This window comes from Pecten maximus, chromosome 7, assembly GCF_902652985.1.
Source record: "Pecten maximus chromosome 7, xPecMax1.1, whole genome shotgun sequence".
Taxonomy (NCBI): Eukaryota; Metazoa; Mollusca; class Bivalvia; order Pectinida; family Pectinidae; genus Pecten; species Pecten maximus.
The window spans coordinates 7,700,127-7,721,142 of record NC_047021.1 but is presented as its reverse complement, the minus strand read 5'-3'; the positions used below and the strand labels follow the sequence as shown (position 1 = coordinate 7,721,142).

The 21,016-nt window shown below is 38.8% G+C and overlaps 1 protein-coding gene across 2 annotated transcripts; it reads left to right on the top strand.

The window, feature by feature from the left end:
- The first annotated feature begins 93 nt into the window (after window positions 1-93).
- On the top strand, window positions 94-20,327 carry LOC117331487 (putative glycerol-3-phosphate transporter 5). 2 transcript variants are annotated; one of them, XM_033890222.1, is made up of 14 exons: window positions 94-212; window positions 1,407-1,522; window positions 2,012-2,104; window positions 2,460-2,540; window positions 5,232-5,300; window positions 6,137-6,262; window positions 7,324-7,383; window positions 7,740-7,812; window positions 9,539-9,605; window positions 9,895-9,985; window positions 10,174-10,268; window positions 13,126-13,286; window positions 17,197-17,271; window positions 17,516-20,327. In XM_033890222.1, exons 1-14 carry the CDS (start codon window positions 167-169, stop codon window positions 17,725-17,727), a joined length of 1,365 nt encoding a protein of 454 aa, XP_033746113.1. In that variant the 5' UTR covers window positions 94-166; the 3' UTR covers window positions 17,728-20,327. The 2 variants fall into 2 exon arrangements, with proteins under 2 accessions (XP_033746113.1, XP_033746111.1); XM_033890220.1 differs by having other exon boundaries at window positions 7,740-7,824.
- Window positions 20,328-21,016: the final 689 nt, after the last annotated feature.

Here is a 21,016-nt window from a genome sequence, read left to right as displayed (position 1 = left end):
TAGTGTGTGCAAAAATTGATTTAAACGGTTCTGGAATTCTGATACATTTACTCTTATGATTTACGACATCCCGTAAAACACTTTTACACATGTCAACAAACCCAAACTCGCCCGGCCTGATCCTATTGCTTAGGAAACGCTTGCTCTTATTTAATCACGCCAAAAAATGGCCATGAACGGGTCCTTTGACCGTCCGAAGGGACCCCGAGATGGTAGGAAAGCAATTCACAGATTAATATTATATTGTATTTTGAGGGACTGACTATCATATAGAGTGACGATGTATTTGACCACAGGGACCTGACAATTTGTTTGACCTACCCTAGTGTCTGTGAATGTGTATGCTGTACAGTTTTTAGGCGTTTTAATTATACTCTATTAATATTTGGTAAAATGACACCTCTCCATGAAGTCAACATCGAGTGATGTTATTTTAAAATGTCTAAAAATATTGTAGGTATAGTCTAGTTATTGATTTCCGAACATTGGTATGAAATCACAGCCGTTTGAAGTTCTGACTGTAAATTGAGATATAATACCATATAAATAGTAAATACCCTTTTTTATACGGTATTATATCTCATTTTAGAGTCAGAATTTCAAATGCCTGTGTATGTCATTTTTGTTGTGAGAAAGTGGACAGGGTGGTAAATGTAGAGAGTAATTAAGGTCACCTTACTAGCTCAGAATGGTGGAAATTTCCCTTTAGCCTAGCTATATATATAGTGGTAGGATGTTTGGGTCATTTGTTGGATTCAGAATATTTATGTTCAGGTACAACCACAAGGTGCAGAATAATTTTCACGTCAATGTTGGATTCAGAATGAAATTATACATTTATAAATTTTGCCAATGGGGGGGGGGGTCACTTGACCAACTCTTAATCAAATAGGCCTACACCTAACCAATCTGTCACATACAGCAGAATAAAATACATTTGTATTATGTATACCATGATAAAATAAAACACATCCAGCCCATAACAGACACATACCTGAAACTAAACCAAACATTACCTAAATAATTCAACCTTCATCGCCGGATACCCACCCACGGTTGATTGCACTACAAAGTGCTACACTTATCAATAACAACAAAAATGTCACTTTTACATATGTGTATAAGTGAAGCAATGAGTGTGGTGTTGTGCAATCAACCATACATTTTTGTAGGTATGTGACGTTGACCAACCTTAGCTGTTTTAACTAAATTATCTATCTCATACAGTTATCTCCATTGATTATAAAAAAATCTCAACATGCTCAAATACTAGCTAGCTGGTATATATATTACAACCAGCCTATTAACTCTTACAACAGAAACACCTGTAGCTATATATAATCCATAGTTTACCAATGTTGCAGAGTTACCTCCCTTTAATTTGTCACACATATATCTTTTGTCAGGTTGCTGTATAACTGCTATGTTGAAGACACCATTATATAGACGACAGTTACTGGTGTTTTGTCTGGGATGGATGGCCTATGCATCAACTTACTTTCTTAGGAAGCCTTTGGGCGTGGTAATGAATTTTCCTATTTTTCACATATATAAAGACAATATTTTTGTATGTCCTTTGAATATAAATAATTACTCTGGATTGTCAATAAGAGGGTTTTGAAGTAGAAAAGCAAATGCCATGTTTTTTAGCCCATTTCTAATGAATTGAAAAATATATTTAGCATCCAAAAGTTATGTAAAAATCACATATACTGTATTTGTATAAATGTATTTTGTCAATCAAAATGACAAACAAATGTATTTTATAAATGACAAACATTACTATATATACTTTTGTTGTTATGACTTCTCCATCTTTCTTTTACTATCATATGTTTGTCATAAGTTGGACCTGTTTGGATGTGAAAACCACATGGAAAAATCTAAAATCTATTTACAAAAATATCTATGGATGATTAAGTCTTCCTCCAAAAGACTATGCTGACATAATCAGTACAAAGTTTTAAAATTAAACCTAAATATTTGTATGTATTGATATTTATTTTTAAAGGTGAAGACAGACCTAGAAACTGATTTACATATATCCAAAACACAGTTAGGATGGCTGGACACCGCCCTCCTTCTGCCATATGCTGTGGTACAAGTAAGTTCCATATTCCCAAACAACTGTAGGAAGCACAGGCCTCTGTCCTTATCAACACTTTATTCCACTTCTGAATATTACATACCTGTACAAACATCAACTCTTTTAAAACTTTCTGTAGTCAAAAGGAAAACCTGTACAAACATCAACTCTTTTAAAACTTTCTGTAGTCAAAAGGAAAGTACCTATTCTACAGGCATGAAATAATATTGATCATTATATTACTGACTTCTAATTTGATTTCCACAAAACTGGAATGAAAGTAGTCATTGTGAAATGCATTGATAGAAAGGAAAGGCTTTAGCTTTTCTTACCTTGTAATATCAGCAGTTTACTATATTTTTTTTTATTTCAGATGCTACTTGGCAATGTGGGGGACAAGTTTGGAGCTCGGAGAACTTATGGAGTCTGCCTTATCCTGTCCGCAATTTCTATGGTATACCATGCAAAGCTGTATAACAGATCTGATATATGGATGATATTCTAATGATGATGAATATAGCATGGTACCAGTAATCACTATACATTGTTGATGAACAATGATTTAGATGGTAACTAACCAGAAATCAGTAATCTACATGCTAAATCAAGTTTCTGCAAGGAAGTCACATTTGTTATAGTATTAAGTTACAGTCAGAACTGTGTTAAGGAACACCTGTATTATAAGTCCACTTCAAATGAACCTTATTAAGAACTAAATGAGAAACCACTTTCTGGACTTCCCAATGAAAATCACTGAATATGGGACTGACAGACAAGCAAGAGGACATGGGAGAGGGAGAAAAAAAACGATGGTAGCAAATTAAGGCTTGGTGAACTTAGGATGACAACACTGATGCCAGGCAACTTAACCTGTCAGCAAGGGCAAGACTGCCAGGCAACCAAAGGGATGGGGGAGGGCCAGAATGATGCCAGGCAACCAAAGGGACCGGGAAGGGCCAGACTGATGCCAGGCAACCAAAGGGATGGGGGAGGGCCAGAATGATACCAGGCAACCAAAGGGACCGGGGAGGGCCAGACTGATGCCAGGCAACCAAAGGGACCGGGAAGGGTCAGACTGATGCCAGGCAACCAAAGGGATGGGGGAGGGCCAGAATGATGCCAGGCAACCAAAGGGACCGGGAAGGGTCAGAATGATGCCAGGCAACCAAAGGGACCGGGAAGGGCCAGACTGATGCCAGGCAACCAAATGGATCAGGGAGGGCCAGACTGATGCCAGGCAACCAAAGGGATGGGGAAGGGCCAGACTGATGCCAGGCAACCAAAGGGACCGGGAAGGGTCAGACTGATGCCAGGCAACCAAAGGGATGGGGGAGGGCCAGACTGATGCCAGGCAACCAAAGGGATGGGGGAGGGCCAGAATGATGCCAGGCAACCAAAGGGACCGGGAAGGGCCAGACTGATGCCAGACAACCAAAGGGATGGGGGAGGGCCAGAATGATGCCAGGCAACCAAAGGGACCGGGAAGGGTCAGACTGATGCCAGCCAACCAAAGGGACCGGGAAGGGCCAGACTGATGCCAGGCAACCAAAGGGATGGGGGAGGGCCAGACTGATGCCAGGCAACCAAAGGGATGGGGAAGGGCCAGAATGATGCCAGGCAACCAAAGGGACCGGGAAGGGCCAGAGTGATGCCAGGCAACCAAAGGGATGGGGGAGGGCCAGAATGATGCCAGGCAACCAAAGGGACCGGGAAGGGTCAGACTGATGCCAGGCAACCAAAGGGGCCGGGAAGGGCCAGACTGATGCCAGGCAACCAAAGGGATGGGGGAGGGCCAGACTGATGCCAGGCAACCAAAGGGACCGGGAAGGGTCAGATTGATGCCAGGCAACCAAAGGGATGGGGGAGGGCCAGAATGATGCCAGGCAACCAAAGGGACCGGGAAGGGTCAGACTGATGCCAGGCAACCAAAGGGATGGGGGAGGGCCAGAATGATGCCAGGCAACCAAAGGGACCGGGAAGGGTCAGACTGATGCCAGGCAACCAAAGGGACCGGGAAGGGCCAGACTGATGCCAGGCAACCAAAGGGACTGGGAAGGGCCAGACTGATGCCAGGCAACCAAAGGGACCGGGAAGGGCCAGACTGATGCCAGGCAACCAAAGGGACCGGGAAGGGCCAGAATGATGCCAGGCAACCAAAGGGACCGGGAAGGGCCAGACTGATGCCAGGCAACCAAAGGGACCAGGAAGGGCCAGACTGATGCCAGGCAACCAAAGGGACCGGGGAGGGCCAGACTGATGCCAGGCAACCAAAGGGATGGGGGAGGGCCAGACTGATGCCAGGCAACCATAGGGACCGGGAAGGGCCAGACTGATGCCAGGCAACCAAAGGGACCGGGAAGGGCCAGACTGATGCCAGGCAACCAAAGGGACCGGGAAGGGCCAGACTGATGCCAGGCAACCAAAGGGACCGGGAAGGGCCAGAATGATGCCAGGCAACCAAAGGGACCGGGAAGGGCCAGACTGATGCCAGGCAACCAAAGGGACCGGGGAGGGCCAGACTGATGCCAGGCAACCAAAGGGATGGGGGAGGGCCAGACTGATGCCAGGCAACCAAAGGGACCGGGAAGGGCCAGACTGATGCCAGGCAACCAAAGGGACCGGGAAGGGCCAGACTGATTCCAGGCAACCAAAGGGATAGGGGAGGGCCAGACTGATGCCAGGCAACCAAAGGGATCAGGGAGGGCTAAACTGATGCCAGGCAACCAGATGTAGTTAAGGATGGAAAGAGACAATGGCACATAACCAACAGGGTTTCGGGTGGAAATCTTGGAATGTTTGTCTGCTCTACATTTGAAACAAAGCTATGGAATTAAAGACTTTTCTTTGATATGTGGAAATTATGATGTCTCAATTCCCCATTCTATGATGGACACAAAACTATCCCAATCAAACTTTTGCATGTTTAACTACCAGCAGACATTTTTTATAATCCATTCAAAACAATCTGTAATACATATGGGACAAAGGCATCAGAAGGACCAACATGAAGTTGTAGACACTAATGACCTGTATTAGTGACACAACTGTACTTCACAAGTAATCTGTTTAAACACTAGCAAAATATACATACACAGCACAAGAAGTTTCAATTACTTTAAACGCTGGGATTTTTATTTTGTTTCAGTTTACGTTTGGACAGTGGAGTAATGTTTACATGTTTGCTGGTTTACTCTTCATGAACGGAGCTGCACAGGTAAGCTGAACTTTATTATCACAGCTAGAGTGATGTACGTACATCCAACGACAATAGTATATAGGTATCAACAAATGACAATAGTATATAGGTATCAACAAAGTTATGTTTTTATTATCATAACATTCAATGCTACTTTCCTTAAACATCATCTGTTTGTGGCATTTGAATATTACATGTAAATTGAGCCAAAGAAAATAATGCTGTTTTTTATAATGATTCATAATCTATAGCCCATTTTCAAACATTGACCCTGGCCAAATTATTGTTCATGAGGTTTCTTAATTTTCATTGAGTTTGTTTTTGTTGTTACTACAAGTACACACTTTAACAAAATACTTGTAGTGGTTTATTTTCTCTCGTTGTGTGCTGTTAATATCACAAACCTGTTAATGTCATATTGCTGTGAATATCAAAATACTATTTAGATTATCACAATCACATTAATGTCCGAGAATAACTTTGTCCTGTTGATCACATATGTATGTGATACATGACACATGTACGCTACATTCCAATTTTCACTGAATAGAAGCACCTGCTTTATAAAGGCACTCCTACATTTTATCTGGGAAAGAAAATTGTTGTGTTAAATTGAATTCTATAAAAAGATTCTTACCTCAAGGATCTGCCGATACAATCTTAAGTCTTAAAACAGATTTTAAAAAGCAGTTTATTTCTTGATACATTTGTATATTGACCTGGAGGACATTCCTTGTAAAGAGTTAATTGTAAGTGCACCCCACTTTTGTGGTTGTGTACATATGTATGTTTGAGGCCTTTAAGTCTGTTTTGGTGTATATATATGTGTACCAGTAAGGGTATTACATCTACAGTCACAATGCTGGCCAAACTGCATGAAAGCTCTGGGAGCCTGGTATCCAGACAAAGTCAGGAACTCCATATTTGGAATGTTTGGAACATGTGCCTTCGCTGGTGGTATCATGGGGACGGGGCTGGCGGTGAGTGATTGCATCATATACAAATGTATTATATTTAACTCGTCAACATGCACGCACCAGAGGTTTTACAACTCTGGATTATGAAATAACATTACTTTTAGAATAAGATGATTCTTGTCAATTCACAGATTGGATTACATTCCTTAAATCCATATTTCTGACGTATTACTAAGATCCTTTGATTTGCTGTAATTTATTGCAGGACCAATTGATATACTTACGTGTATGTACATGTAAACAAAGATCATATATACTTACATGTATGTACATGTAAACATAGATTATATATACTTTCATGTATGTACATATAAACAAAGATCATATATACTTACATGTATGTACATGTAAACAAAGATCATATATACTTACGTGTATGTACATGTAAACAAAGATCATATATACTTTCATGTATGTACATGTAAACAAAGATCATATATACTAATACGTGTATGTACATGTAAACAAAGATCATATATACTTAGTGTATGTACATGTAAACAAAGATCATATATACTTAGTGTATGTACATGTAAACAAAGATCATATATACTTACGTGTCTGTACATGTAAACAAAGATCATATATACTTAGTGTATGTACATGTAAACAAAGATCATATATACTTACGTGTATGTACATGTAAACAAAGATCATATATACTTACGTGTCTGTACATGTAAACAAAGATCATATATACTTAGTGTATGTACATGTAAACAAAGATCATATATACTTACATGTATGTACATATAAACAAAGATCATATATACTTACATGTATGTACATATAAACAAAGATCATATATACTTACATACGTGTATGTACATGTAAACATAGATCATATATATACTTACATGTATGCACATGTAAACAAAGATCATATTTACTTACTTACATGTATGTACATGTAAACAAAGATCAGCTGTAGAGGAACTGTCAGAAGGACATGCACCATTGATTTCCGTTTGAAGTGGAATGAGATTTTATTGTTATTTATGTATCATTTATATAATGATGTGTATTAAGCCACAAACACAAATTTTACTGTTTTTATTTTATAGGTGTATTTGCAATCAGCTTATGGATGGAGGAGTGCATTTCTTCTGCCGTCAGTTTTTGTGGTATATAATTTATAATATCATAATTCCTACATGTACAATTTAATAGTTACTTTAAATTTATTGGTTGATTTAATTGAAAGCCAGGGAATAACTCTAAAATGAAAATCAAAGGAATGCTTCAGGTTGTATTTTATCCATTTAGACAATTTAATTAAATCTTTAACATTATGGACAGAAAGCTGTTACAGTACCTGGAATCTCATTAGTCCTGACTTGCTTAATTATAACTTTGTTTTACATTAGTCACAGACTTGTCAATTACCGAATTTTCTGCAGATTTTGAAATATGACACTGGAGATAATCGTCATGTCTATGTACATCACAGTTCTAATGGTGAAGATTATTGTGTTTATAGGGAGTTTTAGGTGTGCTGGTGCTTCTGTTTTTCCAACAACCAGATGAAGTTGGCATTGAGGTACCTGGTAAAGGTGAGACAACTGGTACATATTAATTACCTTAATTATAATATATATATATACCTGGTATATATATTTACCTGGTAAAGGTGAGACAACTGGTACATATTAATTAACTTAATTATACTAATGTATATACCTGGTATACATAGTTACCTGGTAAAGGTGAGATGAGTACATATTAATTACCTTAATTATACTATGTATATACCTGGTATGTATATTTACCTGGTAAAGGTGAGACAACTGGTACATATTAATTACCTTAATTATACTATGTATATACCTGGTATGTATATTTACCTGGTAAAGGTGAGATGAGTACATATTAATTACCTTAATTATACTATGTATATACCTGGTATGTATATTTACCTGGTAAAGGTGAGACAACTGGTACATATTAATTACCTTAATTATACTATGTATATACCTGGTATGTATATTTACCTGGTAAAGGTGAGATGAGTACATATTAATTACCTTAATTATACTATGTATATACCTGGTATGTATATTTACCTAGTAAAGGTGAGATGAGTACATATTAAATACCTTAATTATACTATGTATATACCTGGTATGTATATTTACCTAGTAAAGGTGAGATGAGTACATATTAAATACCTTAATTATACTAATGTATATACCTGGTATACATAGTTACCTAGTAAAGGTGAGATGAGTACATATTAATTACCTTAATTATACTATGTATATACCTGGTATGTATATTTACCTAGTAAAGGTGAGATGAGTACATATTAATTACCTTAATTATACTAATGTATATACCTGGTATACATAGTTACCTAGTAAAGGTGAGATGAGTACATATTAATTACCTTAATTATACTAATGTATATACCTGGTATACATAGTTACCTGGTAAAGGTGAGATGAGTACATATTAATTACCTTTAAGTATTTACCTTGAGAAGGTGAGACAACTGGAACATGTTAATTACTTTGATAGTACTATATATATTGACCTGGTAAAGGTGAGAACGGGGGAACATATTAATGATCTAAATTATATTATATCAGTGCACTCTGTCTAAACCGGACACCTTTGGGACCACAAAATAAAGCCGGTTTGTAGAGAGTTCCGGATTGTAGAGATTTTAGTTGATATCGTCGTTGAATGCAAAAAAAATAATAATAATGATAATAAAAGATATATTACAAAGAAGATGTCATTGTGCATTACTCTTAACAAAAGTGCTCACGTGGGATTGCTTTTCATGTCAAAAGTCAAGGTCACTGTTACTAAAAATAGAAAATTTGTTTCCATGCTATCATTTAAGTTCCCTTTGGGCAATCAAAATCAAACTTTATGCAGATCTTCCTTAGAAAAAGTGCTGGCTTGGGATTGCTTTTTAGCTCCAAAGTCAAAGGTCAAGGTAATGTTCCTTTTGGCCCATCAAACTCAATTTTCATGCAGTTTTTACTTTTCACAAGTGCTTGCATGGGGTTGTATTTTTTAATAGTCCAAAGGTCAAGCTAGGTCACTGAGTATGAAAAGAAAATCTGTTTCCATGCAATAATTCCAGTTCTTTTGGGCCGTTCAAGCTCAAATGTCTTGAGGTGCTCCTTTATTGATAGTTCCCGCCCTGTATTACTGAATTTTGAACATATTTGAGTGATGCTGGTCTTGCTTACAGATTAGTACAGTAAGAGGATTATGAGTACAGATTATGAGGTCACGGTGTTCACTCTCCAAAATTCTTTTTTACAGCTGCTGCAAATGCAACTTCTTCCAAAACTGCTGGAAAGATTTCTTGGTTGCAGTTATGGAAAATTCCGTGAGTGAATCAATGAATATTTATATTTCATTTTTAAGATGTTTTCACAGTGTGAAATATAATAAGAACTTTATATAATAATTGCTCAGGTTAATGAATCGGGTATACATGTATATTAAACCTTCATAGCAGTGATTAAAACTGCTTTTTAAAAGATGACATGACAAATGGGATTTCACAGAGAAAGTTTTCAGTTGATTTTCTTATTTCCTAGTCAGATTTCTGAGGTGGTATTTTTCTATCATTTTCAAATGAGATTTTGCTGATGGGTTTCTTTATGATTTTCTAGGATGCTGGCTGAGGTAGCTGTAGCTGTGTTTTGTCTCAAGGTTGTCCGCTACTGTATGTACATGTGGCTACCTCTGTATTTATTAGACCATGTAAGTTTTTTCTATACATGCACTTTAAACACTGCTAATTTAATTGTAAACTCTCAACTTCTTTTTATCTTAATGATTACTTTTTATGTGGTAATTCTGAAAAGTGTAATGAATTTGAATTAAAGGGTAGTCTGAGTATGTACTGTAGTTGTCTTTTGACTCATTCTTGTTTCTTTTCTTTGTTTCAGTTAAAATACTCAAAAGCTCAAGCTGGGATGTTTTCTACTATTTTTGAAGTGGGAGGAGTTTTTGGAAGTGCTGTCATTGGTTTTGTTATAGATGCGTAAATATCATCCAGAAATTACTTTTTAAATAGAATATGAACTTCAGATTCATATGCTAGTTTTTTGAGATAAGGTTACCTCTCTGCCTTAATTTCACACCTTGGGGGGGAGCAGGATGATCTCAACCTGTGGGGGGAAATTCCTTAGTTGCCAAGCACAAGGCTTGCCAAGTATTTCGCAGCTTTAGAATCCTACCTTGAGAGTTGAGATCCCTCTGTCTCACTATTTTTGCAAAAATTATTGTCCTTATTGTTTATTTAGGTATTTGATTTTTTTTCTCCGACATTTCTGAACTGATTTCTTTAAAACCTGGTAAGCTTTATAACCCTGGTTTATAAAGTTGTGTTTCCCTGATCGAAAGGCAATTTGCTTCAATTATTTTTGCAAAAGTGATTCCTCTTTATTTATATCAGTGTTTGATTTTTTGTTCCGAGATCCTACATTTTTTTAATGATTTCTTTGAAACTTGGTACACTTTATAATCCTGATATCAAGATGTGTTTAATGAGAAGAAGACTACCTAGTAACTCATGATTACTGGTATTCCTCATACTGATAGAGAATTAATCATTGACATTGTAAATGTGAGGGTTAAACATGCCACCTTTAACCACTCATAATGTGATACCAATCTCATTTCAATGCAAGATAGTATATAACACTATATGGCATTAGACCGGGGTATTGTTGCTCCCCATGGTGCTATAGTATATAACACTATATGGCATTAGACAGGCGTATTGTTGCTCCCCGTGGTACTATAGTATATAACACTATATGGCATTAGACAGGCGTATTGTTGCTCCCCATGGTACTATAGTATATAACACTATGGCATTAGACCGGGGTATTGTTGCTCCCCATGGTGCTATAGTATATAACACTATATGGCATTAGACAGGCGTATTGTTGCTCCCCGTGGTACTATAGCATATAACACTATATGGCATTAGACCGGGGTATTGTTGCTCCCCATGGTACTATAGTATATAACACTATGGCATTAGACAGGCGTATTGTTGCTCCCCGTGGTACTATAGTATATAACACTATATGGCATTAGACAGGCGTATTGTTCCTCCCCATGGTACTATAGTATATAACACTATGGCATTAGACAGGCGTATTGTTCCTCCCCATGGTACTATAGTATATAACAATATGGCATTAGACAGGCGTATTGTTGCTCCCCATGGTACTATAGTATATAACACTGTGGCATTAGACAGGCGTATTGTTCCTCCCCATGGTACTATAGTACATAACACTGTGGCATTAGACAGGCGTATTGTTGCTCCCCATGGTACTATAGTATATAACACTATATGGCATTAGACAGGCGTATTGTTGCTCCCCATGGTACTATAGTATATAACACTATATGGCATTAGACAGGCGTATTGTTGCTCCCCGTGGTACTATAGTATATAACACTATATGGCATTAGACAGGTGTATTGTTCCTCCCCATGGTACTATAGCATATAACACTATATGGCATTAGACAGGCGTATTGTTCCTCCCCGTGGTACTATAGTATATAACACTATATGGCATTAGACAGGTGTATTGTTCCTCCCCATGGTACTATAGTATATAACACTATATGGCATTAGACAGGCGTATTGTTGCTCCCCGTGGTACTATAGTATATAACACTATATGGCATTAGACAGGCGTATTGTTGCTCCCCATGGTACTATAGTATATAACACTATATGGCATTAGACAGGCGTATTGTTCCTCCCCATGGTACTATAGTATATAACAATATATGGCATTAGACAGGCGTATTGTTCCTCCCCGTGGTACTATAGTATATAACACTATATGGCATATTAGACAGGCGTATATTGTTCAGCCCCGCGATACAATAGTATATAACACTATATGGCATTCGACAGGCGTATATTGTTCAGCCCCACGATACAATAGTATAACACTATATGGCATTTGACAGGCGTATTGTTGCTCCCCATGGTACTATAGTATATAACACTATATGGCATTAGACAGGCGTATATTGTTCAGCCCCACGATACAATAGTATAACACTATATGGCATTAGACAGGCGTATTGTTCCTCCCCGTGGTACTATAGCATATAACACAATATGGCATTAGACAGGCGTATTGTTCCTCCCCGTGGTACTATAGCATATAACACTATATGGTATTAGACAGGCGTAATGTTCCTCCCCGTGGTACTATAGTATATAACACTATATGGCATTAGACAGGCGTATTGTTCCTCCCCGTGGTACTATAGCATATAACACTATATGGCATTAGACAGGCGTATTGTTGCTCCCCATGGTACTATAGTACATATAACACTGTGGCATTAGACAGGCGTATTGTTCCTCCCCATCGTACTATAGTATATAACACTATATGGTATGAGACAGGCGTATGGTATTTAAGTATACTGGTATAACACTATATGGATTTAGATGGGCGTATTGTTCTACCCATGGTACTATAGTACATATAACACTGTGGCATTAGACAGGCGTATTGTTCCTCCCCATCGTACTATAGTATATAACACTATATGGTATTAGACAGGCGTATTGTTCCTCCCCATGGTACTATAGTATATAACACTATATGGTATTAGACAGGCGTATTGTTGCTCCCCATGGTACTATAGTATATAACACTATATGGTATTAGACAGGCGTATGGTATTTAAGTATACTGGTATAACACTATATGGATTTAGATGGGCGTATATTGTTCTACCCATGGTACTGTTAAACTTGCTTTATTTTATTTTATTTTCCATTTTAGGTGTAAATGAATTCTAGATTATATTGATAATTCCTTTAACAGTATTAATACTCTTTGTTTACAGTGTATTTTGGGGCCGTTCACTATCGGGGTCAGCTGTGTCATCCCTCCTGTCGGCCATCTCCTTGCTGGGTTTCGTCCTTACAAGCTCGTGGGGAATCTGGTTCAATGGTCTCTTCCTGTTTCTGGCAGGAGTGTTCAACTGTGGACCTGACAGTATACTAGGTAATATTAGAGCACTTTGGTGTAACATTTTCATTTCTGTCCACCAGAGTTACCTACCTGTACCCTTATATTTCTTACTCTTATGTCCACTGGAGGAAGATATACCAGCACCTCATCCCCACCACAGTTACAGGGAGTTACTTAAATATCACCGTACTGTTTACTCTTATGTCCACTGGAGGGAGATATACCAGCACCTCATCCCTACCACAGTTACAGGGAGTTACTTATATATCACCGTACTGTTTACTCTTATGTCCACTGGAGGGAGATATACCAGCACATCATCCCTACCACAGTTACAGGGAGTTACTTATATATCACCGTACTGTTTACTCTTATGTCCACTGGAGGGAGATATACCAGCACATCATCCCTACCACAGTTACAGGGAGTTACTTATATATCACCGTACTGTTTACTCTTATGTCCACTGGAGGGAGATATACCAGCACCTCATCCCCACCACAGTTACAGGGAGTTACTTATATATCACCGTACTGTTTACTCTTATGTCCACTGGAGGGAGATATACCAGCACCTCATCCCCACCACAGTTACAGGGAGTTACTTATATATCACCGTACTGTTTACTCTTATGTCCACTGGAGGGAGATATACCAGCACCTCATCCCCACCACAGTTACAGGGAGTTACTTATATATCACCGTACTCACTTATATATCACCGTACTGTTTACTCTTATGTCCACTGGAGGGAGATATACCAGCACCTCATCCCCACCACAGTTACAGGGAGTTACTTATATATCACCGTACTGTTTACTCTTATGTCCACTGGAGGGAGATATACCAGCACCTCATCCCCACCACAGTTACAGGGAGCTACTTATATATCACCGTACTGTTTACTCTTATGTCCACTGGAGGGAGATATACCAGCACCTCATCCCCACCACAGTTACAGGGAGTTACTTATATATCACCGTACTGTTTACTCTTATGTCCACTGGAGGGAGATATACCAGCACCTCATCCCCACCACAGTTACAGGGAGTTACTTATATATCACCGTACTGTTTACTCTTATGTCCACTGGAGGGAGATATACCAGCACCTCATCCCCACCACAGTTACAGGGAGTTACTTATATATCACCGTACTGTTTACTCTTATGTCCACTGGAGGGAGATATACCAGCACCTCATCCCCACCACAGTTACAGGGAGTTACTTATATATCACCGTACTGTTTACTCTTATGTCCACTGGAGGGAGATATACCAGCACCTCATCCCCTACCACAGTTACAGGGAGTTACCTATATATCACCGTACTGTTTACTCTTATGTCCACTGGAGGGAGATATACCAGCACCTCATCCCTACCACAGTTACAGGGAGTTACTTATATATCACCGTACTGTTTACTCTTATGTCCACTGGAGGGAGATATACCAGCACCTCATCCCCACCACAGTTACAGGGAGTTACTTATATATCACCGTACTGTTTACTCTTATGTCCACTGGAGGGAGATATACCAGCACCTCATCCCCACCACAGTTACAGGGAGTTACTTATATATCACCGTACTGTTTACTCTTATGTCCACTGGAGGGAGATATACCAGCACCTCATCCCCACCACAGTTACAGGGAGTTACTTATATATCACCGTACTGTTTACTCTTATGTCCACTGGAGGGAGATATACCAGCACCTCATCCCCACCACAGTTACAGGGAGTTACTTATATATCACCGTACTGTTTACTCTTATGTCCACTGGAGGGAGATATACCAGCACCTCATCCCCACCACAGTTACAGGGAGTTACTTATATATCACCGTACTGTTTACTCTTATGTCCACTGGAGGGAGATATACCAGCACCTCATCCCCACCACAGTTACAGGGAGTTACTTATATATCACCGTACTGTTTACTCTTATGTCCACTGGAGGGAGATATACCAGCACCTCATCCCCACCACAGTTACAGGGAGTTACTTATATATCACCGTACTGTTTACTCTTATGTCCACTGGAGGGAGATATACCAGCACCTCATCCCCACCACAGTTACAGGGAGTTACTTATATATAACCGTACTGTTTACTCTTATGTCCACTGGAGGGAGATATACCAGCACCTCATCCCCACCACAGTTACAGGGAGTTACTTATATATCACCGTACTGTTTACTTGTATGTCCACTGGAGGGAGATATACCAGCACCTCATCCCTACCACAGTTACAGGGAGTTACCTATATATCACCGTACTGTTTACTCTTATGTCCACTGGAGGGAGATATACCAGCACCTCATCCCTACCACAGTTACAGGGAGTTACTTATATATCACCGTACTGTTTACTCTTATGTCCACTGGAGGGAGATATACCAGCACCTCATCCCCACCACAGTTACAGGGAGTTACTTATATATCACCGTACTGTTTACTCTTATGTCCACTGGAGGGAGATATACCAGCACCTCATCCCCACCACAGTTACAGGGAGTTACTTATATATCACTGTACTGTTTACTCTTATGTCCACTGGAGGGAGATATACCAGCACCTCATCCCCACCACAGTTACAGGGAGTTACTTATATATCACCGTACTGTTTACTCTTATGTCCACTGGAGGGAGATATACCAGCACCTCATCCCCACCACAGTTACAGGGAGTTACTTATATATCACCGTACTGTTTACTCTTATGTCCACTGGAGGGAGATATACCAGCACCTCATCCCCACCACAGTTACAGGGAGTTACTTATATATCACCGTACTGTTTACTTGTATGTCCACTGGAGGGAGATATACCAGCACCTCATCCCTACCACAGTTACAGGGAGTTACCTATATATCACCGTACTGTTTACTCTTATGTCCACTGGAGGGAGATATACCAGCACCTCATCCCTACCACAGTTACAGGGAGTTACTTATATATCACCGTACTGTTAACTCTTATGTCCACTGGAGGGAGATATACCAGCACCTCATCCCCACCACAGTTACAGGGAGTTACTTATATATCACTGTACTGTTTACTCTTATGTCCACTGGAGGGAGATATACCAGCACCTCATCCCCACCACAGTTACAGGGAGTTACTTATATATCACCGTACTGTTTACTCTTATGTCCACTGGAGGGAGATATACCAGCACCTCATCCCCACCACAGTTACAGGGAGTTACTTATATATCACCGTACTGTTTACTCTTATGTCCACTGGAGGGAGATATACCAGCACCTCATCCCCACCACAGTTACAGGGAGTTACTTATATATCACCGTACTGTTTACTCTTATGTCCACTGGAGGGAGATATACCAGCACCTCATCCCCACCACAGTTACAGGGAGTTACTTATATATCACCGTACTGTTTACTCTTATGTCCACTGGAGGGAGATATACCAGCACCTCATCCCCACCACAGTTACATTAGAATCCATTATTTTATCCTGTATTATCAATGCAGAAGTCAATGTATCTATATATTGTAGCTATCTCTAGATCAGAAAATCTTAATTCATATGAAGTTTATTTCCTTATTTTGAGTGAAAACCAGAAAAAGTCATGCGTGAACATCTGGCTAAAAAGTACATTACAATATGCTGTTTAATGTTTACACTTCTGTCCACCAGGGGGAGATACTTATATATCACCATAATGTTTACACTTCTGTCCACCAGGGGAGCTACTTATATATCATCATAATGTTTACACTTCTGTCCACCAGGGGGAGCTACTTATATATCTCCATTATGTTTACACTTCTGTCCACCAGGGGTACCTACTTATATATCATCATAATGTTTACACTTCTGTCCACCAGGGGGAGCTACCTATATATCACTATACTGTTTACACTTCTGCCACCAGGGGGAGCTACTTATATATCACCATAATGTTTACACTTCTGTCCACCAGGGGGAGCTATACCTGCCCAGCTGGGTGAGATGGATGGGAGGAATGCTGCTGCTGCCACAATAGGTCTCGTTAATGGTAAGAAAACTACACTTGTACAAAATTATATACAATTATAAAGTGATACAATGTTAACTATGGCAGTTTTGTTTGTAACTCTAAATTAGTGATATTAAAAGAGAATAATTGAACAAATCTGCTGATATAAACCATGTAAATGGAGAATCCATCAATTAGTAAGTGGTTTAATGTACTTGATGTTCCAGCTGTTGTTATTGACAAGTCTGAGGCAAAATCACTAATCATTGAACTTATCTTGTAGGTTTTGGAAGTGTTGGAACTTTCATGGAAGGGCCAATCATTGGTGTGATTTCAACGTGGTATGGTTGGTCCGGGATGTTCTATTTTATGATAGGCCTGTCCTTTATGGGAACATTATCTGTTTACCGTGCTGCTGGTAAATTTAACAAGTCTACGACAAGGACAATTCCTGAGGCAGAGCCCCTAGCGTTAGACAAGGATGACACTGTGTAGCTAGGGAGGATTATCATTAGGACCACAATTTATTTCTCTTGTAAATTGTGTGTTTAAATTGTATATACAAAAAGGTGTAGATGGAATGGTATACCTAAGTATAGGTTAAGTGAAATACATCATTATCTATCCTTTTCAGTTATAACAACATTATTTATGGTTAACTATGTCTCTAATTTTTATTGTTCCAGAAGTTACATGTTGATAAAATCTCATCACTACAGAGCACCATGTCTGATTATGTTAAAAAGGTCCTATTGAGGAGAGATTGGAAAATAAACAGTTGTACTTAACAAATTGTTTTAAATGTACCTCAGTATATTTTCTGGTTCACTTTGTTGTCATTAAATGATGGCATGGTACGTGTCAGACTTGCTAAATGTCTTTCACAAGTGTCAAATTAAATGTCTGGAATTCAACAGGAAATCATGGCATTTTTTCTTCATTTGAATACTCAAGTGAAAATCACATTGTTCTTGACAGAAAAAAAATGTTATATTTGTTCTTCAAAATAATCTATGTAGCTTATTCTATCTTCTATAATAGAAAATACCAGTTAATAGTGTCGCTTATTGCACAGCTTAACAAATGAAAGAAAAACACTATGACAGGAATATTTCAATTAAGACAAAGTTCCAAACAAGTTTTTTCATTATCTTCAGATCCTTAGATTAGCTCAAGGCTAGATGTCTGGAAAAAAACAACAACTTATGTTTGTATTCTGTGATTTAAATGGTTCCTTATAAAGATGCAGTCTATCCATAATATCACATCATTTTGTATCTCGTTTACTCTGTTACTTAATATCTAGTGATTAATCTATGTTTAATATATATATATATGTTGATACTGGGTTGTATTCTCTAATATATACAGTTATGGCCCTTTATTACCATGCACCACATTGTCATGTTGAATTGTTCCTCATTATGAGTATATGTTTAACTCTCACATTACCCAAAACCAATGACTGGAGTATTCATCATCAAATGAGAACATAGGAGGGTAACTGTTGTGTGTAGAGTTTGATGTGAGAATTGAAACAACTATTTTAATCACATGCTGTACATAGTCACAAACAAAGGTGTGATAGATAACAGGATTACACAATGTTGTTTATATATTTTGTTAAGGTTTCTAGTTATGCTTACTACCAGGGTTACGTATGCTATTGATAGGCTATATAATGCTTGCTTACTTATAACAATGTCAAAAACTGAACATATCAAAAGTATGTTTGTTTGTTTGTTTGTTTGTTTATGTATTTAATGTTTAAATTATATTAACAATGTATAGCTTTATTTTGTGTTAATCCATACATTGATATATGTTGATAGAATGGTGTTTCAAAATACCAAATCCAATTGGTATTTTATTTTACTGCTAAAATCATTTCTACTTGTTACGTAATAATTTTCTCCTGATTTAAGTAACTTGTAATGCTTTGCATTATAAGACAATTATGTGATGCACATTAGCACCTTCCGGAGGCATCTCTAACCTTCGTGTAAGATCTGTTGGACCTGGCCCAGGCTAAAACAATTAGTTCTACAGGGAATACAAACATACAAAGTAGATATATCACACCTGGCCCAGACTAAAACAGTCCTACAGGGAATACAAACATACACAGTAGATATATCAGACATGGCCCAGGCTAAAACAGTCCTACAGGGAATACAAACATACAAAGTAGATATATCACACCTGGCCCAGGCTAAAACAGTCCTACAGGGAATACAAACATACAAAGTAGATATGTCACACTTGGGCAGAGCTAAAACAGTCCTACAGGGAATACAAACATACAAAGTAGATATATCACACCTGGCCCAGACTAAAACAGTCCTACAGGGAATACAAACATACAAAGTAGATATATCACACCTGGCCCAGACTAAAACAGTCCTACAGGGAATACAAACATACAAAGTAGATGTATCACACCTGGGCCAGACTAAAACAGTCCTACAGGGAATACAAACATACAAAGTAGATATATCAGACCTGGGCGAGGCTAAAACAGTCCTACAGGGAATACAAACATACAAAGTAGATATATCACACCTGGCCCAGGCTAAAACAGTTCTACAGGGAATACAAACATACAAAGTAGATATATCACACCTGGGCCAGACTAAAACAGTCCTACAGGGAATACAAACATACAAAGTAGATATATCACACCTGGGCCAGACTAAAACAGTCCTACAGGGAATACAAACATACAAAGTAGATATATCACACCTGGGCCAGACTAAAACAGTCCTACAGGGAATACAAACATACAAAGTAGATATATCACACCTGGGCGAGGCTAAAACAGTCCTACAGGGAATACAAACATACAAAGTAGATATATCACACCTGGCCCAGACTAAAACAGTCCTACAGGGAATACAAACATACAAAGTAGATATATCAGACTTGGCCCAGGCTAAAACAGTCCTACAGGGAATACAAACATACAAAGTAGATATATCACACCTGGCCCAGGCTAAAACAGTCCTACAGGGAATACAAACATACAAAGTAGATATATCACACCTGGCCCAGACTAAAACAGTCCTACAGGGAATACAAACATACAAAGTAGATATGTCACACTTGGGCAGAGCTAAAACAGTCCTACAGGGAATACAAACATACAAAGTAGATATATCACACCCTGGGCCCAGGCTAAAAACAGTCCTACAGGGAGAATACAAACATACCAAAGGTAGATATTATCACACCTGGGCCAGACTAAAACAGGTCCTACCAGGGAATACAAACATGACAAAGTAGATATATCACACACCTGGCCCAGGACTAACACAGTCCTACAGGGAATACAAACATACAAAGTAGATATATAACAACCTGGGCCCAGGACTAAAACAGCCTACAGGGAATACAAACATACAAAGTAGATCTATCAAGACCTGTGGCCCAGGACTAAACAGTTCTACAGGGAATACAAACATACAAAGTAGATATATCACCCCTGGGCCCAGGACTAAAAACAGCCCTACATGGGAATACAAACATACAAAGTAAGATATATCAGACCCTGGGCCCAGGCTAATCAAAACAGTCTACAGGGAATACAAACATACAAAGTTAAGAGATATCACCCTGGGCGAGGAATCTAAAACAGTCCTACAGGGAATACAAACATACAAAGTAGATATATCACACCTGGGCGGAGCCTAAAACCAGTCCTACAGGGAATACAAACATACAAAGTAGATATATCCACACCTGGGCGAGTGCATAAAAACAGTCCTCCTACACAGGAATACAACAT

Bases quoted from the DNA above. Each gene is read 5' to 3' on its own strand.
- LOC117331487 (XM_033890220.1), top strand. From the start codon at position 167: ATGGCCATGAACGGGTCCTTTGACCGTCCGAAGGGACCCCGAGATG. The intron at 2,541-5,231 runs GTATACCATGCA...ATTTTGTTTCAG, and splicing joins TCCTGTCCGCAATTTCTATG to TTTACGTTTGGACAGTGGAG. The intron at 13,287-17,196 runs GTAATATTAGAG...TCTGTCCACCAG, and splicing joins TGGACCTGACAGTATACTAG to GGGGAGCTATACCTGCCCAG.